The sequence below is a fragment of the Heloderma suspectum genome, chromosome 5 (assembly GCF_057233095.1).
Source record: "Heloderma suspectum isolate Gila_16-S chromosome 5, 16-S_ref, whole genome shotgun sequence".
NCBI lineage: Eukaryota > Metazoa > Chordata > Lepidosauria > Squamata > Helodermatidae > Heloderma > Heloderma suspectum.
In genome coordinates, this window is record NC_139462.1 from 216,000,572 (window position 1) to 216,025,346 (window position 24,775).

Genomic DNA, 24,775 nt, shown 5'->3' on the forward strand with positions numbered 1-24,775 from the left:
GAATCAGCTTCTAGGTGGCAAATGTGGTTCACTGTAAGCAAGTGTAAAATGATGCACATTGGGGCAAAAAATCTCAACTTCAAGAATAACCTGATGGGATCTGAGCTAGTGGTGACCGACCAAGTAAGAGATCTTGGAGTTGGAGAGGACAGCTCGATTAAAATGTCGACCCAGTGTGTGACCTCTGTAAAAAAAAAAAGAAAAAAAAAGGCAAATTGCATGTTAGGCATAATTAGGAAAAGAATTGAGAATAAAACTGGCAATATCATAGTGCCCTGATATAAACCTATGGTGCAACCACACTTAGAACCACACTTAGAACAGTGTACAGTTCTGGTCACCGCACCTAAAAAAAAGATATTGTAGAGCTGGAAAAAGTGCAGAAAAAGGCAACTAAAATGATCAAGGGGCTGGAACAACTCCCCTCTGAGGAAAGGTTACAACAACTGGGATTGTTTAGCATGGAAAAAAAGGCGAGTAAGGGGAGACATGATAAGAGGTATACAAAATTATGTGTGGTGTAGAGAATGTGGAGAGGGAGACATTTTTCTCCCGCTCTCATAATACTAGAAGCTGGGATCATCCCATGAAGCTGATTGGCGGGAGATTCCGGACAGCTAAAAGGAAGTACTTCTTCAGTGCATAGTCTATGGAACTCGCTACCACAAGACATAGTGATGACCATCAATTTGGATGGCTTTAAAATGGAGTTAGACAAATTCCTGGAGGAGAAGGCTATCAATGGCTACTAGTCCTGATGTCTCTGTGCTACGTCCAGTATCAGAGGCAGTAAGCCTATGTACCTCAGTTGCTGGGGAACATGGGCAGGAGGGTGTGGCTGCACTCATGTCCTGCTTGTGGGTTTCCCACAACAGCTGGTTGGCCACTGTGTGAACAGAATACTAGACTAGATGGACCTTTGGTCTGATCCACTGTGACTCTTCTTACATTCTTATGTACTTATGACTTTACACAGAAATACAGATTTCTGTTCGTACTAATTTCTGAAGGGTTTTTTTAAACATTGGCTCAGCTTGAAATATGCTGTAGTAAATTGAAGAACGTAGGGAAAACCACTAAACCATTCAGGTATAACCTAAATCATATCCCTTATGAATATACAGTGAAGGTGAGGAATAGATTTTAGGGATTAGACCTGATAGAGTGCCTGAAGAACTATGGACGGAGGTCCGTAACATTGTTCAGGAGGCAGCAACGAAATCCATCCCAAAGAAAAAGAATTGCAAGAAAGCGAAGTGGCTGTCTGATGAGGCTTTACAAGTAGCTGAGGAAAGAAGGGAAGCGAAAAGCAAGGGAGAAAGGGGAAGATATATCCAACTGAATGCAGAGTTCCAGAGAATAGCAAGGAGAGACAAGAAGGCCTTCTTAAATGAACAATGCAAAGAAATCGAGGAAAACAGAATGGGAAAGACTAGAGATCTTTTCAAGATAATTGGAGATCTCAAGGGAACGTTTTGTGCAAACACAGGCATGATAAAGGACAAAGAAGGCAGGGACCTAACAGAAGCAGATGAGATTAAGAAGCGGTGGAAAGAATACACAGAAGAACTCTACAGGAAAGATCTGAATGTCCCTGATAGCCATGATAGTGCGGTCACTGAACTTGAGCCGGACATCCTCGAGAGTGAAGTCAAGTGGGCCTTAGGAAGCATTAGTAACAACAAAGCTAGCGGAGATGACAGTATTCCAGCTGAGCTATTTAAAATCCTAAAAGATGATGCTGTTAAAGTGCTGCACTCAATATGCCAACAAATTTGGAACACTCAACAATGGCCACAAGACTGGAAAAGGTCAGTTTACACTCCAATTCCAAAGAAGGGCAATGCCAAAGAGTGTTCAAACTACAGTACAATTGTGCTCATTTCACATGCCAGCAAGGTGATGCTCAAAATCCTACAAGCTAGACTTCAGCAGTATGCGAACCGAAAACTACTGGAAGTACAAGCTGGGTTTCGAAGAGGCAGAGGAACTAGAGATCAAATCGCCAACTTTTGATGGATCATGGAGAAAGCAAGAGAATTCCAGAAAAACGTGAATTTCTGCTTCATTGACTATGCTAAAGCCTTTGATTGTGTGGATCACAACAAACTGTGGCAAATTCTGAAAGAGATGGGGGTACCAGACCACCTTACCTGTCTCCTGAGAAATCTGTATGAGAGTCAAGAAGCAACAGTAAGAACTGGACATAGAACAACTGATTGGTTCAAAATTGGGAAAGGAGTACAACAAGGCTGTATATTGTCACCCTGCTTATTTAACTTATATGCAGAGTACATCATGAGAAACGCCAGGTTGGATGAATCACAGGTCGGAATTAAGATTGCCGGGAGAATTATCAACAACCTCAGATACGCAGATGATACCACCCTAATGGCAGAAAGCGAAGAGGATCTAAAGAGCTTCTTGTTGAGGGTGAAAGAGGAGAGTGCAAAAGCTGGTTTGGAACTCAGCATTAACAAAACTAAGATCGTGGCATCTGGCCCCATCACTTCCTGGCATATGGAAGGGGAATCAATGGAAGCAGTGACAGATTTTATTTTCTTGGGCCCCAAGATCACCACAGATGGTGACTGTAGCCATGAAATTAAAAGATGCTTGCTCCTTGGGAGGAAAGCTATGGCAAACCTAGACAGCATAGTAAGAAGCAGAGACATCACCTTGCCGACAAAGGTCCGTCTAATCAAAGCTATGGTTTTCCCAGTAGCAACGTATGGCTGTGAGAGCTGGACTATAAGGAAGGCTGAGCGCCGAAGAATTGATGCTTTCGAACTGTGGTGCTGGAGAAGACTCTTACGAGTCCCCTGGACTGCAAGGAGGTCAAATCAGTCCATCCTAAAGGAAATCAACCCTGACTGCTCATTGGAAGGACAGATACTGAAGCTGAAGCTGAAATATTTTGGCCACCTAATGCGTAGAGAAAACTCTCTGGAAAAGACCCTGTTGCTGGGAAAGACTGAAGGCAAAAGGAGAAGGGGACGGCAGAGGATGAGATGGCTCGATAGCATCACTGATGCAATGAATATGGACTTGAGCACACTCCAGGAGAGAGCAGAGGACAGGAAGGCCTGGCGTGCTATGGTCCATGGGGTCACGAAGAGTCGGACATGACTGAATGACTGAACAACAACAAAACACCAGACAGATGCTTAGGTCTTTCAGTTAACTCTTACTTATTAAGCATTTTCACTTAATGCAAGCCTTATCTCCAGCTATTCTCTTGGATAACCACTAACTGCACTTTCAGTCTCAAACTTAGAGTGCAACTCCCTTTTTAAGTTCCTTTGCAGCTGCTCTTCTTTGGCTATGTGTAAAAGTCATTATCATTTAGCTATGGCTTAGGGGACAAAATAGCACTCAGAAGCTACTAGTCATCACTAAAAATTAGTATTGTTTATACCTTATTGAGGCTCAATCTAAAAGAAACTTCATCTCAATTTCCTTCTCCTTGGAAAATTGCAAGTATTTGGCAAATATTAAATTGAAATATGTTTGTATGCTTAAGCTGCAAAAAGGAGAAAGAAAGAAAGAAGTAAAGAAGTAAAGTTACCTCTGTTGTGATTGTAATGAGTTAAATAGGAAATTAACAGTTGCTGGCTTCTTCTCTAATTATTATAGAAAATCTTCTGAACACACTGCTACTATTATGAAATAATTCTGCAATGTTTTCTTATCAGGAAAATGAATGTATTCATCTTTATTTGTGGCAACACTCCTAGAAAATTGCACACGTTAGAGTTAAACTATATCTTATGTTCCTCTGTGTTTCATTATGATAAGTCCTAAAAGGGTTTCAGTCCTCCAAATATGTATCTAGGGTATTAGTGTGTAATTGTGGCTGAGCCACTGTTCAAATAATCTTTACAATGCTGGCAACATACGTTGCTAAATAAATATATGCAAATAAATACGGCAGTAACTTTAGTGTCGTTTTAAACCCTTGGGCATAATCCTGGGAGTGAACGGCAAGAGCAGGGAAGGAGGAAATATCTCAACCATAATTTTAAGGCAGTAGCCATTTAATTTAGAGACTGTTCCCCATATACAGCATAGTCCTAGTGCTAAGTTATCACCTCCTTTTTCATGCCGTCTTTAGTACAATCAACTTCAGTGGCACATACACACACACACACACCTTCTAGACTCCCACCCCCACCCTGCCCAGAATTCATACATGTGCAATTGTTATTTGTATAGTTATATTATTGTCTGTGGCACTCCACAGACTGAACCCTGCCTTGAAGGGTTTATAAACTAAAATTCAATACACACTGATCTAGAAGGAAAAATGGTTGAATAATTGTGAAATGGTTCAGATAACTCTGATCATTCAGTTAAAATAATGTACCTATTATCTAACCAAGATAAATATCACAAGATTTTCTGTAGCTGCACAGAACCTGAGAACAAATTGAATTGCCAAAAAGTGCCAGAAACTGTCAACATGTGTATCTTTATTAAGGCGTGCCTTTCAACATAGAGGGCTGGACCCAGACTTAGTTATACTTAGTGTAGACCCATTGAATGGGGATAACTCAGGTCCCATTGACCTAAGTATGGGACCTAAGTATGACGAAGTCTGGATCCAACCACTGGATTGCTCATAGGCACCTTGTTGCTTTGGGGTGGTATACAAAGCTTCTGGTGCACCTATGGGACCTACTACCAATGCAATAGGAAGCTAGCGCTTGCTAAAGTAACTGGAAACAAGTCAAAACACTAGTTTCTGGAACAGAACAAGTCAGCAGAACTAGCAGAAGGGTGCTTCACTGACCTGTCCCATTCCAGAATTTAGCATTTTGGCTCATTTCTGGAGTTGCTCTAGGAAGCACTAACTTCCTGTTGTGCTGGCAGTGTGTCATCAGCGGAGGTGCTGTGGAAACAATGGGTATTGCCCTTTGTTGTTGTTAGTGTTTTTTGTTTGCTTGTTTTTTGTTTGGGTGTAATTTCATTTCATTATTGGCTTTATCTATCTGGAATGATGATGAAGTCTTGTAATAATTTAATTGGTTAAACAAGTACAATTCAACATGGCAGGAGAATTACACTTGCGGATACAGTAGGGGATGAGGATTATGGAGTTGTACCAAAGTTCTAACAGAAAAAGTGAGTTTTGAGGAAGGACTAGAAGAAAGAGGTAGCATGATGGAGTTGTTGTGGGAGGGGGTTCCAGGCATAAGGGAGAGTTCATGTATTTTAAATATTTATAGGCCACCTTTTTGGGCAAAGTGGCAAAGGTTACATAAAAATTAATATAAAATTACACTATTATATTGTATTAAAACCTTAAACTTTCAAAAAATACAAAAGTAGGCCGCAACACTAAATTTAATTCAGGCAGTAGAAACCATTTTTCAGCAGCATATCCAATACAAGCACGTCAATTAAACACACTTTAATATAGAGAGGTTTTTAAAGCCTTTTTGAATGCTAAGATTGATGAGGCCAACCATATATCCCTTGTGAGGAAGTTCCAAGAGTAAGAGCCACTACTGAAAAGGCTGAGTTGTTTAACAGAGCAGAGGATCTTAGGACAGAGGAGGATAGGCAGACATCAGGATATAAGGGTGGAGAGAGTTGGACCAGTCACAAAATCCTTATTCTTACCTTCAGTCTGGGGAGTGGACAGAAAGCCAGTGTTAGGGACAAGGGGTGTCACTGGAAGATCAAAGCCTTTCAGTAAGGCTGTAGCTAAAATGATACAGCACATATGCTTTGCATGCAAAATGTCCTAGGTCCTATTCCTCACATCTCCATGCTGGGAAAGACTCCTCTCTGAATGCCTGGAGAACTGCTGCCAGTTAGTGTAGACAATGCTGAGCTAGAAAGACCAGTGGTCTGGCTTGGCATAAGGAAACTCCTGTGTTCAAGTCAGGAAGTAAGTAGAGTATGAGCCTGAGTTTGCCAAGGGATGGAGAAGAGAGGCACACAGTAAAAAGATAGCACTAGAAATATGCACTCAGCAAAGGTCTCTGCCAAACAGTCTCATGTGGAGCATGTCAATAGTCCAGTCTAAAGGTGACTGAGGGAGCAATCCTATCAAGAGCAATGGTCGCCTCCGACCCCAGGGCAACCGCTTACCAAGTGCAGGGCAGGAGGAGTGGTGAGGAGCAGATCTCCTCCTCACTCCCTCAGCCCTGCTTTTGCAGCTAGACAGCTGATTTTGGCTGTCTAGCCTCAGGACCTTGGAGAGTGGGAAGTGATGGCCGGACGACACATAGGATGTCTCATACTGGATTTCTGACTTCCCTGCCCTGCCCCCTGGAGTACCCTGTTTTCGCTGCTCCACACTGCTTTTACGAGCACGGAGCATGGGGCTGATCTGCACTGCCTACGAGGCAGCGCAGGAGGGGATGGGGTCAGTTCTTTGGGAACTGACCTCAAAGCGCGGGCTCTGAGGTTGGTTCCTGTCAACCGACCTATCCTATGGCCATCTAGCCACCGACTAGTGGTCATTGGATTGCGCCCTGAAAGCATCATTTTACGTCCATGTGGACCAGCCACCCAAATACCACAGTCATCTTGCTAGGTGAACTTGGTGCAATGTGGTCCTGAGATTCTACATGCAGCAATTATCCCAGTGAACATCCAGAGTCCATCAGCTGATGAACCTCAACAACAGGATGATTCCAAGATGGATATGAAATCCACTCACATGTAGTCACTTTCATATGGCAAGCATATCTGCATTACCAAGCAAGGCATACAGAAACCAATGCCAAACAAATTGTACAAGACTGAGTCTCCAATGCCGAAACTCTTAATTCCATACTCAAATTAGCATCCCCCAAGTTGGTTGATACAATCTTCTTAGCAGTTAAGTCTCTTCACCAGGTTGCATGACATATAAAGCAATGCAGTATGCCTGAAAAATCTATTCTAATCCTAAATATTTGAAATCATGTTGTTGGATGTGCAAAAGCCAATTTAAAAGAAGCCTAGAGGTTACAAGAATAAATATGACTTTCTTTTTGTTTGCCCAAAGCTTTTATTGCATAGTGTTATGTTCTTCATAACTGTAACTGCAACATGAGGAGTCAGATCTATGTAAAAATAAATAAAGATGAACATTTCAGATTTTAGCAAGAAGTTGGCCAAATAAAAGTATTACGAAGTGTGTGTGTGTGTGTGTGTGTGTGTGTGTGTGGGCGGGGGATATGTTCCTTATTTCCATATATACACAATATAATTAAGCTTCTAAGTTATAAAGCAACTCTTGACCAGGTATTGAATTTAATGTAGCATATGTTTTAGCTGGCAATATAGAAATAGAAAAACAAAAAGCAAGAACATTGTGTGAATATTTGTGATGCATACTTTTGTGTGTTTAGCTTTGGCTGACTCTATGTGCTCAGTTCCTTATCCCAAGGGCTCACCAGCAAAGTTGCACACATGAACCTAGTTAGTGGTTGAAACGGATGTTGTTGTAAACCTTTCAACAAAAGATCAGTTGGGTTTACTTTGCCAGCAAGTGTACAGTGTACAGTGAATCTGCGATGGAACAGCTCCACCTGGTTTCTATGTACACATTCTAATATTTTTGTATATTTACACCCTGTAAACCCTGAACCTTCTCTACACCCTCTAATTATACAAACATATATTATGAAATGATGTTTGCCCTCCTTTGGAAGGAGGGAAATGGGAGAAAAACAAAAATGTACTGGATGTGATCTTACTATGAGTTTTCAATACAAAATAAAGACCTGGCCCACCAATTAATTCATAGTTATATAAGCATAAATATAATAGTTATGGGTTGGATTCAGATTTAGTCAGAACAGAGCCATTAACATAAATAGAACTTAAGATGACTAAATCCAATGCTACACATTTTAAGGTTTCTGTAACTTTTTTTTTTTTTTACTATAGTCCTATGCTGTGATCACTTATTTCATATTCCATGATATTTGATTTACTACTATCGTATTTTTCCTGCCTTGAATGAGCCACTTATCTGTGTGGTTTCTTTTATTTTGCACTGACTTTCCCATAGAATCCTTCCATATTTTCCGATCAATTTTATGCAGTACAAAAATGGCCAAATCAATGCTAATATTGAGTTTGATAGATTTTTGTAGTCAGTGCAGGGAGAAAAAACATATTCAGTAGAGATCTTTGATATCAAAGTTGTATTATCTGTTCTGGTAGTCTGCACTCTTAATCTTTGACTGAAAAATACTTGTTATAAGCATAACTGATGTAAACCTAAGGCTTCTGCCCATTATCAAAGCTTCTGTGGTTGATATAGAAATTTCCCTGTTGTTGCAAATGTGTTACCTTGCCAACCTCATATTTACATTTTTGTATAAATCAAGGTGGTTGTTACTAGTGATGCACAGCTAAGTGTTTTTTTATTATTAAACACACACACACACACACCTGCCCCCATGCAGCAGACACAAGATTTGAGAGCCCTGTTAAGTATGTATTGGCTCAACTGAATTTCTGGCACTTGTATGGAGGCACTGCATGTGGCTGAGCTGAAGTACAGGCTAAGGGGGTTTCATGGCATCTGTTATGTTGGAAAAAGTTTTGAGTAGTCTTATAAATACATGAGGCTACTTTCTACTGGCTCATCCAGCCAGACCAGTGCTATCTACTCTGACTGGCAGAAGTACTCCAAGGTCTCAGGCAGTGTTTTCCAGTTCTGCTAGCTAATACCCTTCAACTTGAGGTGCTAGGGACTGAACCTGGGACTTCCACCAGGCAAAACGTAAGTCATGTCTCTTAGCCTCTCTCATCCATAACATTTAAATTCTTTGGTGGAAGGGATGTAACCTGGTTCAGTATGGCTTGTTGCCTTAACAGACAATCGTGCAGTTGTGTTTTCAGTTCCTGTGTTGTTTGATTCTCTCCTCCTTTGCCCGCTTCTTCCCTATACCCCAAATGCCTTCGCAATGCTGTAGTACATGAACAACTCATGGTTCTGCATTTGGATGTAACAACAACACATAGTTAAAATAACCCAGAGTTCACAACCCAACAACAAACTATGGGTTCTCTTCCTATGGGTTATGGTTAACAATGCATAGTTGATACATAGTTCCAGGTTTTCACAATCCAGGATTCAACAACCCATACTCAACCAATACTCTCAGTTGTCATCATGTGCAAACCAGAATTGGAATTCTACTCGAAAACAAAGAAAAAGGTATGGGAGGGGGTGGGGGGAGAGAAAAGATTTTGCGGCCTTCCTCTTGCTTAGTTTCCTGTCACTGGAGAGGGAGAGTGTTCAGGATACCAGGTTGACTGCATAAGAGCTCTCCAGTCTTGGAGAGCATGGGAGGGAGACTTCAAAATGATTTAAAATGTGTTTTTGTATCATTCGTGTTGATTAAAATGTTGCATTTTTATGGAGCATTTCCTTACCAGTACTTTATAGCTTTGTAAGATGACAATACAATAGAGACATTTAATTTGTAATATATTTTGATAAATGGTAACTAACGATAATGATAGATATCTTGACTTGTCATTTCTACCGTATGTTCTTGTCTTAGTCGGAGTTATTTTTTCCACTTGATGTTCATTCAATATGGGCTCTTTTGCTGTTTTCTTTACTATGCACACTCTCTCTCCAGCCATATGGCTTGCACAGCCCATGGGAATTTGACAATTTACCTTTCAGCAGTTCCATTTTTCATTGTGTCCTTTCTATATTGCCTATCTTTGCATTTTTGTTTGTTTCTACTTCATACTTTCAGTTTATCTTTCTGAAATTATGTATCTTGCAATAGTGATTTTCTTTAAACCATAATTTTAAAAACCCACAATCAAGAATAGCACCTTTTCTAAACATCTTATCATTCTTTTGCAAAAACTTGTATCCAGAACACCAATATAAAAGTAAAGGTTGGCTATTAATAAACATGAATTAAGCAGGACTGGCATGCATTATACCTTTGTTGCACTGCTTGCTGCATGCAATGATTAGCCATAGATTTTAAAGTCAGGGAAAGTAGATCCAACCATTTTTTAAAAACAAATTCCAGATAAATTGTTTCAGTTGTCTTGCAATAGACCTTAATCTCTACCCTACTCTTTTGAATTATGAACCATTTCAGTGCAAGCATGACTTGGGCAAGCTTGTTTTTTTTGACATTTGCTCAACTTTATTGGTTCACATTATGTTGCATGTTGAAAACATTATTGGGTCATGGATCACTGTAATGAAGTGACGCTAGCCATTCACCTTTGCGTTGGAAAAGAGAATAGGTAACTCACCTATTGGGGGAATGGAGCTTTGAATTAATCCTTTCGCTACTGGGAGCTTCACATCTTTTCCAGCTGCTTTCATAATTTACAAGGCATTTGCTGAAGGAACAAAGAGCACTGCTGGATCAGACCACAGGTCCATCTAATCTAACATCTTGCTTCCTACAGTGGGCAACCAGATGCCTTTGGGAAGCCTACAAGCAGGGTTTGAAGGCTGTACTAATCCTTTTCTGTTGCTCTCCAGCAGCTGGTATTCAATGGCATATTACCTCTGAACCTGAAGTTCCATAGAGCTATCATGATGATTTATAGCCAGTCATAGACCTCTTCTGCTCCCATGGATTTGCTTAATCCCCTTTTAGACCCATCTAAGCTACTGCACATTACACATCTTATTGCAGTGAATTCTATAGATTAATTTGTTTAGATTATTTTTAGGTCACCTAAGAACAAAGGTTCTCCAGGCTTGCAATGTAGAGCATTTTAAAAAGGTGCATTACTTCCTTTTGTCTGCCCTGAGGCTACTGTCAATAAACTTTGTTGGATGATCCCCAGTTCTAGTATTATGGGTAGGAGAAAAACTTTCTTCTGTCCACTTTCTCCACAGCAGGAAGTGATTCTGCATTGGCTTTGCTCACACATGTTCAGCAATAAAAGAGTCCTGAAGTTTTACACTATTATGTTCCATCAGTAGTTTACTACGGTGGTAAGTGTAACAAACTCAGAGTCACTTAGTACAATAAATGCCTGTGCAACTGCAACCAAAGAGAATATGGCAGTAAAATGTTGCTGCTTCCAACTATCAGATACAGTTATCTGGTTATACAAATGTGTTTGGAGTGTTCTTGAGGCTTCCAATCCTCTCTAGGAGCTTCTCAGGATGAGCATTTCTGGGTACATGCAACTAAACAGTACTGCTCTGCTCCTCTGGTTTTAAAAGAACCAATGCTATTTATTTACCATAATTGCTGAAAATCTACCCTGAGTTCATATAGTTTGGGGGTGGGCAACTTGTGGCTCTCCAGATATCATCACCATTGGCTATACTAGTTGGAGCTGATGGGAGTTGTAAGCTAACACATCTGTAGGACCACAAGTTGCCCACCCCTGATCTAGTTTGTGCTTTGGCTCCCCTTCCAATAATGTATATACTGAAAGGGCCTGCTAAATTGCATTTGGCTAAATAATTAAAGAGATCTAGCAAATCGCTATAGGTAGATAGCAAACAAGTGACCTCTTTTTGTAATGTAATTTGTCCATGTTATCTTTAAAATTTAAGCTAAGAGGACTGGGTGATAGTCTGTTCTAGCCACAAAACATCATTTTGTATCCAATTAGAAGTGTTAAACCTGGCTCCGTAGCATATAGGCAACCAGTGCAGTTCCTTCAGCATTTCCTCAGCTCCCTTTTCCTCCTCAAATTCCTCACAGCTATTGCAGGTACAGGAGACCTTGGGTAGTATCCAACCTCAGTCCTATGCTGAAAAGTTCCATTCATTTCACTGGGTCTAAAGTTAGTCCTACTCCATGTAGGACTAACATCGGATACTACTCCTTTGTAGCTAGGCCCCTCACGTCCACTGCTAAAGGCACTACACTCACCCAGGGTAGGATGTGCTACATAGAATCATAGAATAATAGTAGGGTTGGAAGGGGCCTACAAGGCCATTGCGTCCAACCCCCTGCTCAATGCAGGAATCCAAGTCAGAGCATCCCTGACAGATGGCTGTCCAGCCTCGTCTTGAACGCCTCCAGTGTGGGAGAGCCCACCACCTCCCTAGGTCATTGGTCCCATTGTATTATTGCTCTTACAGTCAGGAAGTTTTTCCTGATGTTCAGCCGGAATCTGGCTTCCTGTAACTTGAGCCCGTTATTCCGTGTCCTGCACTCTGGGAGGATCGAGAAGAGATGCTGGCCTTCCTCTCTGTGACAACCTTTCAAGTACTTGAAGAGCGCTATCCTATCTCCCCTCAGTCTTCTCTTCTCAAGGCTAAACATGCCCCGTTCTTTCAGTCTCTCCTCAGAGGGCTTTGTTTCCAGTCCCCCGATCATCTTTGTCGCCCTCCTCTGAACCCTCTCCAGCTTGTCTGCATCCTCCTTAAAATGTGGTGCCCAGAAACCACTCTATGTGCTCCCTTCCCTCTTCTTCACCCACCAGCCCCCTAACCCTGGTGGTCAGAAAGCTTATATATTTTTTGCCTTTGAAAACGGAGCTGAGCTTCCATTTGGTGCATTCAGGAGGAGAGACCTCATATTCCACTTCTAGATAGGTTTGAGCGCCGGCCCCTCTAACAGGAGAAGTTGAGCCCTGGAGAAAAGAAAAAAAAAAAAATATATTGGCCAAGAGACAGAAGAAGACACAGGCTGAGAGGAAAGGTCAGGGCTAAGGGTGCCTGCTTCGTTCAGCTGAGAGGATACCGATTTAGATTTGAGAGGAAATGCCCTTTCCCCTGAGGAAACACTGATTTGGGCTTGAGAGGAAAGGCTGGTTTTTTCAGAGGAAAGAGCGATTTGGCTCTCAGAGGGGAGCCTGATTTGGGTAGCGGTGCTGCTGTATGAAAGAGCCAGTTCTGGCTGAGGAGCAGCGGCAGCGGCAGCGGCAGCAGCACCGCCGCCACGGCGCGGAAAGAGCTGAGGGAAGGGAGCAGCAATCGCAGGCGGCTCACTGCGAGGAGGCGGAGGAGGCGCCTGCCGCTGCCAGCAGCCAGGCAAGGAGAGGAGGAAGCGAGGGAGGGAGGGAGGGAGGGGCCGGCGGCTGGCTGGCTGAGGCTGCCGAGCGAGCGAGGGCCGGCGCTGGTCGCTGTCCTGGGTGTTGAAGAAGCCGCAGCCGGGGAGCGCGGCCAGCCTGCCAGGCAACCAAGCCGAGGCGCGGCGGCCGTAGCATGGGACTGAGCCTGCTGTGAGGGGACAGGGCGCGGGGACCAGGCAGCGGGCGCCTGCCATGGGCCACGCATGATGGGGTCGCCCGGCTCCAGCCTCCCGGTCCGCCTGCTGCAGCAGCTGTTCCTGGTCCTCGCTGTCGCCCGGCACCGACACCTCCCCCGAACCGGAGCCGCCGCCGCCGCCGCCGCCGCCGCTACCGGAGCCGAGGCCAAATTCGGTGAGTGGGGAGAGCTCGGGGTGCTGGGTGAAGCGACGAAGCGGCGCGCTGTGGGAGCAGGGCAGGAGCCGCCGCCGCTGCAGAGGGCGGGAAAGGGGAGAGGCTGCTCGCTGGACACTGGCAGGTGAGCCAGGGCCGCCCGCAGGCGGGAAGTGGCGGCGGCGGCGGCGAGAGGCGCCGCCATCCTTGAGGTTCTGAGGTAACTTGTGAGGAGAGGAGCCCCGTCTTCTCCCTGGCTGCTCTCACCACACGGGAATCCTCCCCGCAGGGGCCTGCCACAGTTCGCACAACCGAAATCCCCCAGATACCGGTCACGAGGAGACCTTTTTCTTCACGCACACAGTGTTCACCGACGGGCCACAATTCCCTCTTCTCGAGGTCCACACCACCCGAACTCCCGTTGCATAATGGTACTGAAGACCACTCCAGTCAGCATATTGTCTGTCTGTCTGTCTGTCTGTCTTTAGCCAGCCTTTATAGATGTCGTTTTTAACTTTTATATCTGCCCTCCTCTCCTACACCTGCTTCTGCATTCATCCAGTTTAAATCCAGTCCCATTGTTCACCACAGGGAGGACTACTAATTTGCGCAGCCAAAATCCCCCCCCCCCCATATTCTCTCCCCTTTGACAGTTGCTAGGTGGAACCAAGGGAGACGTACACAAATCATTCTCTTACGACATAGCTTCCTGATGCCCACAGATGTTCTTCAGAAAACCACTACCAATTGCCTGAATATTTTTTCTTGCCACCTCCCCATGTGGTACATGCACCTTAGTACTGCCCCACGAAGGCCTGCCACCATTTTCAAGAATGTTAATTAACCTTATTCATGCCCACACACTGGCTTGAACCCCTTACAACCTACTGTGCTCTTTTACCCTTACAACTGGTGTTTGCCACTATGTCTCCATTTGACACATCTCACCTACTTACTCCTCAGTGAAGCCTGATTTCTTCATCACTCACTTCACTTAATTTTTGATCAAAAAGTTCACTGTTATCTCTTGCAAACTTTCTCTGATTAGTTTCAGACACTCCCAAAGACAATTTCATCCTGGGGAGTCACAAGTTCTCCTAGTCAAGCTTTTACCCTTCAACTGTTTACCTATCAAAATGACCCCAGTGAATTTGTCTTCTGCCCTTCCATTCACCTGGCCTATTCAGGTGAGGTCTTCTTTAGTTATATTCACTCTGTGGCCTATTGTCCTTACTTACCTAATCCATGCAACTGAAATCATGTATAGGTCAGACCTTCAGGGAAATCCATCCTGACATTGCCTAACTTTATACTCATCTAACTGTCATCCCATTTGACACCTTGGACACACACGGAAACCTTCCTGATACTGCCTTTCTGTTGCTGAAAATAAACCTTTTAAATCAGATACACTGAATAATAAATGCTCCTTTCCAAATATCTTCTCTAAACCAGGGGTTGGTAGCATATGGCCCTCCAGACATTGTTCAACTGTAACTCCCATCTGTCCTAGCCAGCATATCCAATAGTGAGGGAAGATGGGAGTTGCAGTCCACATGTTCCTCTTCCCTGCTCCAAATTAAGGCAGTTCTCAAGATAATTTCAAAGACATATTTCAGCAAACATTTCCCTAGAGTTCTTTCCTTCCTTTAAAGGCATTCTCCCAACTAAACTAATCTTGTAAAACTTGCAGCACTCCCATAAGTCTTTACTCCTCCAAGTAGCTGAGTGCCACAAATTAAAAGTTTTCCAGTTATAATTATAGATTACAGTGGCTAAACTAAACTAAAATCATCCTTATTCTGCAAACTAAAATCAGTTATTTTGCCAAAAACTATTGTAGATTTTAACATGCAAACATTTTTAAACAATTCCATGCTGCCAAGACTATCATAATAAACTTCCCTTAATGGAAACAAAAAGTAGTCTTATGGCACTTTAAAGAGTAATAGATTACTTAGTTAATTACTATAATGATATCTTGTGTTTCTTCCAAGGAGCTCAAGGCATCATGGTTTCCCCCAACCATTTTGTCCTCATAAACAATTCTGTGAGGTAAGTCAGTCTGAGAGCATATGGCTGGTCCAAGATCAGCCCAGTGAACATCATGGCGGAGCAGAGATTTGAACCTGGGTCTTCCCACTCCTAGTCCAACACTCTTACCTCTACACCACACTGGCTTTATTGTGGTATAAACTTTCATGGACTACTGAAAGCTTATGCCATAGTATGGCTGCAGTCATAAACACACCTATCTGGGAACAGGTCCCATTGAACTCAGTGGGGCTTACTTCTCAGTAGACATGTATAGGATTGCACTGTTAATCTTTAAGGTGCCACAATACTCAGTCTGTTACAATCAGCACAAACATGATTTTCTCTCAGGAATTTGTTCCCTAAGCAAGATTCCCCCTGAACAGATTTTATAATTGAAATCCCATATTCTCATTGAACTCATACATACAGATATATTTTTTAAAAAACCCAGACTTTAAAAGAGACTTATTACATCCAAAAGCTATTTACTGAGAATCTGACTTTATTCACTTTATTTATTAATTTATTCATCTTAGACTTACCTTATACTAAACAAATACAGGCCCTTTTTTATCAAGAAAGCCACCACCAGTTTTAGAATGACCTATATAAGCCAAGCCAACTGATCTTCATCTTTGCTTTTCTTTTTATAAGGGAACAGGTTGACCCAGCTTGTGTCCTTGTACTGCTTGGCACTATTGACTGCCTGGAGCAGGTAAAAGGATAAGGATCCTTACTTTAGTCTCCATTAAAAGCCTTATGTTTATAAGAGCAAACTAAAAGAGTATATTTTTAATGCTTGTTTTCTAAGCTGAAGGGGAGTTGGAATTAAGCTAATAGTATTTACAGGAAGGTTTAAACTAGAGAGTGAAAGAATAATGGATTGCATATTGGCAAAAGGAAGGGACAGGTATTTAACAAAGATTTTTGGCGAGAGCTATCATTTGTTGTTGTTTATTCGGTCAGTCGCTTCCGACTCTTTGTGACTTCGTGGACCAGCCCACACCAGAGCTTCCTGTCGGCCGTTGCCGCCCCAGCTCCCCCAAGGTCGAGACTGTCACCTCCAGAATATCATCCACCCATCTTGCCCTTGGTCGGCCCCTCTTCCTTTTGCTTTCCACTTTCCCTAGCATCAGCATCTTCTCCAGGGTGTCCTGTCTTCTCATTATGTGGCCAAAGTACTTCAGTTTTGCCTTTAATAGAGCTATCATTACTACTAGTTATAATTGACCCAGATAACTATCTTTCCCAGATCTTGTGAAAGGATGCATTTAACCAGATGAATGCCTTATATGATGGATATTAGCCAAAACCCAGCATAGCACTGGTCCTTGATTTGCTTCATTGTGCTACTGAACATACGTCTGAAATAATTTGGGTGTCACAAGAAGGATTAAGCAAAATCAGTACATGATTTGGTTTTAGAAAGGTATGCCTGTGTGCTAGTTTTCCTTTAGATTGGTTTCTGCAAGCACCAGACTCAGTTCAAAGAACTGCCCATGAATTAAAAAAAACCTCAGAAATAGCAAGCTCAGATGCAATGGTAAAAGTAGCTCACTCCTTTTTATAATCTGGAAATAATTTGAAATCCCATCACTATGTTTGAAACGGATAAAGAACCAGTAAAATAAGCATTTGCACTGTTATGGTAGAAACAATTTTTACATATTTCATAGAACATTATCCATCACTTTAGAACATAGGTTCAATTTTACAAAATCAGCATCAGTAGTTTTTTCTGTGTTATAAGGTGTTGGTAATAAGAAAAAATGTAGTAGTGGTAGAAAGTGAGTTTCTACCTTGCTTCTTTCGAAAACATTTGACTGAATCTATCCAAAGTAAATGCCAGTACACTTGAAGAGCAGACATAATAAGTGCAAAGCACTGACGTCTTACCTACAGGGCCATGAAATATATTTTGTTGTTTTTTCAAAAAAATACTGTTTTTTCTTTCAAAATATCTCTTGGAACTGAATGTGAAATATCTCAAATAAACAAACACACATACAAATAAAATGTTACTCTGGGAAGTTTACCCTGTACAGAGTAACATTTTATTTGTATGTGTGTTTGTTTATTTGGAATATTTACACTCTGCTCTTCAGTCCCAAAAGGGTTTCCACAATGGCTAACAACGGTTAAAACAACAAATTATGTAAAACCAGATTAAAACAGCAGAATAGCAAAAGAAACCTTAAAAGCAGAAACTGGTGACACACTGGAATAAACAATTTAAAAAAGAAGATCTATAAGGTCTGGGCAAATAAAAAAGGTCTTCATTGGGATTGACACCAGGCAAACCTCCCTAGAGAGAATATCCCAAAGATGGAGCATCACAACTGAAAAGGACCTATCTTGGGTCACTACCTGCCTTATTTCCAAAGGTTGATGGACTGAAATAAGGGCCTTAGAGGAAGATCTTAACACCCAGACATGCTTTTTAAACATAAGCAAAGAAGACATGCCCCTGACTCAAATAATGTGTATTCTACATTTTAATATTGGAGGAAGGCAACAAATAAAGGAAATAGAGGACAGGAAGGGGCAAGGGTGGTGGGATGAATATGTGCATATGTAGTTACATGTGCTTCTACTTAGTTTTAGTTGGGGACTAAGGGGGATGAAGACAATGAAAATATTTGAAGAGGGAGAAAAATAGCACTATGTAGATATTCTGGGAAACAGTTCCCTAGGTTAAAGGGAAAGCAAGTTATAAGGGATGGAAGCTTTTAAAGAACTAGGAGTCTTTTGGAGGACTGAAAACCATGAGCAACAATATGTTGGAAAGTGATGGCAAAATATAAGGAGGGTCAAGGCTGTGAAAAGCTTTATAAGTCCTTACCTTTAAGAGAGTTTGTTTAGGATGCAGAAGATAGGTAGCCAGTTGAGGAGGGGTGTCATATGATATGAGTGATGAGAGGAATGAATGGTTTGGAATGGAGTTTTGGATAGATGTGAAAGGACTAGTATGTCAAGGGAAGGTTGGAGAGCAGAAAGTTGTTGTAGACAAAGCTAAACAAAGCTAAATTAGAGTTTTAGCTAAGGGTACTGAGAAATGGGCGGGTTTGCAATATTGTACAAGGAAAAGCAACATGATTTGGTGACAGACTGAATATAGGGAGAAAAGGAAAGGAAGATATCAAAGATTAATGCAAGGTTTTGTGCCTGATAACAGGATGAGTGGTGGATATGGACAGTGGTAGTTTAGGGGAGAAAGGCTTGGAAGGAAAAATATCACACATATTCAGTTTGGAATGGTGAGGAGTCATCCAAGTTGAAATAATGGACAGACAATTGGAGAGTCTCAGTAATAAAACACTTTTTTTTCAAATGGGGATGCTATTTTGAACTACGGGCATCCTCAGGAGTGGCAGGAGGACAGTTGCCTCCTTGGATAAGAAATTGGAGGGGCTGCATGGCAGTGAGGGAGCATGCTGCCTCCCATGTGCTTATTGCTCCTGCTTTGAATTAGCCCTGTTCTTGGGTTGTTATTGCGATGTCAGAATCTGGAACTCTGGGTTGTTTAACAACCCAGGGTTAACATTAGAACACACCAGGGGTAATTGTTGGGTTAACTCTGATTTGTTTAATCCTGGGTTGTTTCGGCAAATTGACTCAAAGTGTAAGTGCTGTGTATGTGGGAGGCAGCACACCCATTCATTCCTGCTCAGCTGTGGCAATTCCTGGGTTCAACAATCATGACATGTGAAACAGCCCATGGTTTGTTGTCGGGCTGGGAACTCTGAATTATTTAAATCATGGGTTGCCATTGCATTTCGTGGATTGTTCATGGATTGTTTAACCTGATTACAAAAGTGGTGGGCAAGAGTCGTACCCCCTCCCCAGCTGCTCTATATACCAGTGCTACAGCACTACAAAGTAGTTTGGGATACGGTGGGGGGGAGCAGAAGAAGGAGGAGAGAGACAAACAACCCATGGATTAAAAACCAATCAACCATGGGTTGTTTGTTTATCTGCTAGAGAAACCCTAGACAAGGCAAAAAAGCATGGGTTAAACCAGCATACCCATTTCTCCTACTCCTGTCAAGGATGCAACCTGCAGATTCCATGGCTCCTCTCCACAGAGTGTTCACCAATGTTTCCAAGACGAAGGAAATCATTCTAGAACACAGGAGCACTTTTCCTAACAAGCCATGTGAAGTTGTCAGTGTTATAAGGATGGTGATGTCAGAAAATATCCAGTGTGCCATTCTTATGTGTGCTGTTCTGTGTTGGTGTATCTGGTCCCCCCCCCCCCCGCTCTTGTTCTTAGTTGTTGCTTGTATTCCTTACTCCAAATGACATTTAGTTGGAGTTCATGATGCCTTTTTGTGTGAAGCTTGAATATAACATTCTTCTGCATTAGTACAGTCAGTTTCCTAGGATTTTCTGCCACTCTGTGTAGGTTTCTAAATGGCATAGAATGTGACTCTAAGCAACAAAGCACACACACAAGGAAAATGCCCAGGTGTGTTATACCAGCATGCGATATATGTGCAAATTTTAATCACATACCACTGTGCAGCTCTGCCCTCCTCCTGTGGGTGCCCATGTTTTGAACAACATATGCTGCTCATATTAAAGTTTACTTGGAAGTAGATTCCACTGAGTACAGTGGGACTTATTCTCAGTATGTGCCTATATATAGGACTACAGCCATGTGCACCATATAACACTGGAAAGCATCCAGATTAGTTTATTTCAAAGGGAAGAACTTGAACGCTACTTAAAGATTTGCTGTTTATTTTTTGAAATGAGAGAAAACAATAAATCTAGGGCTGAGATGAAACCCCTCATACAGTTTCAACTCAGTATTTGGTAGAACGCATATAAGCTATTGTTTGTTGATATTGTTCTTGGACACTGGAGTCCTTGGGCAAGTCCTAGTCCTAAAGGGACAAGTCTGCAGAAATATGCACAGCCTCTGCTGAAAGAACCATGGAGTCCACAGTGAGTCCTAAAAGACCCCCCCCCCCGCTCAGCCATTAAACGATAGTGTTTTTCCTGAGCAAGACTAAAAGTAGTCTTTCCTCAGACTACTGAGTCAGATCTCAGCCAGTTTCCCTTTACATCAGGGGTGGGCATCTTTGGGTGATATGGAGGCCAATTTCCAGTCTCTGGGACTACTGACCCAGATCTCAGCCAGCTTCCCTTTATATTAGGGGCAGGCAACTTTGGGTAGACCAGGGGCCAATTTCCAACCCCCAGACTCTCTTGGGGGCACACTCCTGTCACCACACTGCCTGCAGCAGCAAACACATCAGTGGCAAACTGCTAGGAAGACTCAAAAGGGCAACATTTAGCTGGAAAACCAGCTAAATTTGGCCCTTTTGAGTCTCCCTAGCAGTTTGCCACTGAATTTCAGCAGCAACTGCCAATTTTGTTTCCACCGCACTGCCAAATTTCAGCAGTGCAGGGACAGCAGCAGGGGTGGCGAGGGCTGCACCCAAGGTCACGAGGCCCCTTAAGCCATGTGTCGCCCACTCCTGCTTTCTATTCTGTGTTTAGGTCCTCTGTCAGCTTCTGTTATTTGTAGTTGTACTGCCATTATCCTGCCCACATTCAGTTGTGCTAGGCTTGCAACATCCCAAAAGGGAGGTCGACTGACCCCTGCTTTAGTTGGCTAGTGAATTTTTCAGAGCTTGATCCCCTTGAGCTACTTTAGTGAGTATACTAACCTCTGTGTCTGAAGTTGGAGAACTTTCCTATGCTTGGCTCTTTAGAATGATCACTGGCCCTGCATAGTGTCCTCTTCAAAGGCTGGGTAGCTTCTTTGGATGGTGAAGCTTCCCTCAGCAGAGCCCTCTTCATGAGAACAATACAAATTATTTACCAAAACTGAATAGCTTTCCTGGGCTTTCTCAGGACTACAAGATTGGGAGACTGCACTTCTTCCCCCTTACCTTCAAACAGCTTTGAACAGTTTTTAAATTTAAGTTCCCTTTATGTACTTTGATTAAGAATTCTATCCTGTTGAAAGGGCAACTTTCAGTACAAAAACAAAGTACATGAAGATTTGGCAGAGTCCAAGTTAGATCTTAATGCAATAAACCTTTTTTATTGAAAGAAAACATGTACAAACTAGTGATCATTTAGAAGCTTTGTATACTTTTCAATAAAGAAATAATTTTACTCATGCAATTCCATATCCAAGAGTAAAAATGTTGTTAAGAGTACTACTGGTCTTTATGAAACATCTGCAGCTTGTGTAAAGCATTCCAGAATATAGTCAATTTTTATAATGTTTCTGACATTCACTAGACAGCTCCACATAGTGCATGTTCTCTCTCTCTCTTCACACTTCCTGTCATCCTCAAATTTCATTCCCATTTCAAGCCTCAATAAAATGAAAATGTGAGCCAATGAGATTCAAGCAACCCTAGTATATCAAAACATAAATGTAGCTTGCTATTTTTCAAAAGTATATATCAAAACCAGTTCACCTCCCCCTGCACAGTCCAATCCTGCCCCTATGTAAGCTGAATTACTACAGGTTGAGATTTGTTGTTCCTGGAAGCAGCTGCATAGGTTTATTTTACAAGCAATAACATTTTGAAGCCCCAAACCATCTTTTATTGTCTGTACATGAGATTTGAATAATTTCCTGCTTGGAAGTGACTTAAATGAAGGAATTTCATAACATTTTGTGAAGCAGACTTCATACAGAATTAATTTAAGGAATCCAATCCTCCTTTAAAGCAATATGCTGAAAGCCATTAAACATATAGCTCTTCTCATTTTTGATCTGCAGTTTTTATCGGAGTGCAGCTATTGTGACTGATTTGTCCTAATGACGGTCCAGTCATGCAGAATGTCACTTTAACTGATAATTAATTCTTAATATTTCATTAACATTTTTGCCCCAAGCCAGCATAGTTTATATAATTTTTTCAGAACTTTTGAAGCATAAAATATATTTACTTGGGACTGTATGGGAGTTTCTGTTGTTCTCCCATACTGCTAACTTCTATAATACCAAGTAAGAATAGTCTATCCTGGTTTTACTCCTTCTCACTCACTGGATGATCTGTTGAGTTCAACACAGGTTATGATGGGCTTAGATTACTGAAACCCATGTTAACATGATCCCAGATGTCTCCTGTGTAGGTCCTGATGAGGAGATGAAGAATTCATGTATTCCTGTGGAATAACTGAAATCTCTTGCACTGTCTGTAATCAGTGAACAGAGAATGGAAAAGGTGTGTCTTAGGCTTATAGTGTGTGTGTGTGTGTGTGTGTGTGTGTGTGTGTGTTGGGATGGGATGGGATGGGATGGGATGGGGGAGAACCTTTTGGGGGCTCTTTTGTGTGTGGCCTCCTATGGGAGGGAGAGAGGCTCTGAGGCTTTAGTGCTGCCCACTTCTTTGGATTGTCTGTGAGTGTTAATTGGATTCATCCCAACTGGGAAGGCAGGATGGGGTTATAGTCCTGCAAGTAGTTACATTAGTGCCTGATCATATTTTACCCAGATTCGGCCATTCTACCTGGTGCTAATTTACACAATTAGCTGGTGATTCCTACACATACACACACACACACACAGTATCTAGCCCTTGTAAAACCAGAGAGTTGAGGCAAAATGTGAGACACTGGCAAGAATACACAGAAGAACTATACAGGAATGATCTGAATGTCCCTGATAGCCATGATAGTGTGGTCACTGAACTTGAGCCGGACATCCTCGAGAGTGAAGTCAAGTGGGCCTTAGGAAGCATTACTAACAACAAAGCTAGCGGAGATGACAGTATTCCAGCCGAGCTATTTAAAATCCTAAAAGATGATGCTGTTAAAGTGCTGCATTCAATATGCCAACAAATCTGGAACACTCAACAGTGGCCACAAGACTGGAAAAGGTCAGTTTACATTCCAATTCCAAAGAAGGGCAACGCCAAAGAGTGTTCAAACTACCGCACAATTGCGCTCATTTCACATGCCAGCAAGGTGATGCTCAAAATCCTACAAGCTAGGCTTCAGCAGTATGCGAACCGAGAACTACCGGAAGTACAAGCTGGGTTTAGAAGAGGCAGAGGAACTAGAGATCAAATCGCCAACATTCGCTGCATCATGGAGAAAGCAAGAGAATTCCAGAAAAACGTCTATTTCTGCTTCATTGACTACGCTAAAGCCTTTGATTGTGTGGATCACAACAAACTGTGGCAAATTCTTAAAGTGATGGGAGTACCAGACCACCTTACCTGTCTCCTGAGAAACCTGTACAAGGGTCAAGAAGCAACAGTAAGAACCAGACATGGAACAACCGAGTGGTTCAAAATTGGGAAAGGAGTACGACAAGGCTGCATATTGTCACCCTGCTTATTTAACTTATATGCAGAGTACATCATGAGAAATGCCGGGTTGGATGAATCAGAGGTCGGAATTAAGATTGCTGGGAGAATTATCAACAACCTCCGATATGCAGACAATACCACCCTAATGGCAGAAAGCGAAGAAGATCTCAAGAGCCTCTTGTTGAGGGTGAAAGAGGAGAGTGCAAAAGCTGGTTTGAAACTCAACATTAAAAAAACTAAGATCATGGCATCTGGCCCCATCACTTCCTGGCATATAGAAGGGGAAGAAATGGAAGCAGTGACAGATTTTACTTTCTTGGGCTCCAAGATCACCGCAGATGGTGACTGTAGCCATGAAATTAAAAGACGCTTGCTCCTTGGGAGGAAAGCTATGGCAAACCTAGAGAGCATAGTAAGAAGCAGAGACATCCCCTTGCCGACAAAGGTCCATCTAATCAAAGCTATGGTTTTCCCAGTAGTAATGTATGGCTGTGAGAGCTGGACTATAAGGAAGGCTGAGCGCCGAAGAATTGATGCTTTCGAACTGTGGTGCTGGAGAAGACTCTTACGAGTGCCCTGGACTGCAAGGAGGTCAAATCAGTCCATCCTAAAGGAAATCAACCCTGAGTGCTCATTGGAAGGACAGATAATGAAGCTGAAGCTCCAATATTTTGGCCACCTAATGCGAAGAGAAAACTCCCTGGAAAAGACCCTGATGCTGGGAAAGACTGAAGGCAAAAGGAGAAGGGGACGGCAGAGGATGAGATGGCTAGATAGCATCACCGATGCAATGAATATGAACTTGAGCACGCTCCGGGAGAGAGCGCAGGACAGGAAGGCCTGGCGTGCTATGGTCCATGGGGTCACGAAGAGTCGGACACGACTGAACGACTGAACAACAACAACAACATTCTTTCTAGTTATTGTGTAAGTGACTAGCCTGAACATTTATCACCTAAACGATTAGGGGAGCAATACTAGCCATAGAAATAAAACATTGTAGAGTGACAAACCCATTGTCTGGAGAAGGGACTTCTTGATTTATTTTTGAACCATTGTTTTGTTTATTTTTGGCTTCCATAGTGGAGAAGTGATAATTGCCCATTGAAAACAACTGAGATATTATATGGTTGCAA

The 24,775-nt window shown here is 42.3% G+C and overlaps 1 protein-coding gene across 2 annotated transcripts in view; it reads left to right on the plus strand.

The window, feature by feature from the left end:
* The first annotated feature begins 13,000 nt into the window (after window positions 1-13,000).
* Window positions 13,001-24,775, plus strand: part of PTPRN2 (protein tyrosine phosphatase receptor type N2) — a 1,142,627-nt gene continuing 1,130,852 nt past the window's right edge. For both annotated transcript variants that reach the window (XM_084859285.1, XM_084859286.1), the window contains exon 1: window positions 13,001-13,335. In XM_084859285.1, the coding sequence (XP_084715411.1) occupies window positions 13,188-13,335 (148 nt within the window). In that variant the 5' untranslated portion in view covers window positions 13,001-13,187. The remainder of the gene's footprint in view (window positions 13,336-24,775) is intronic.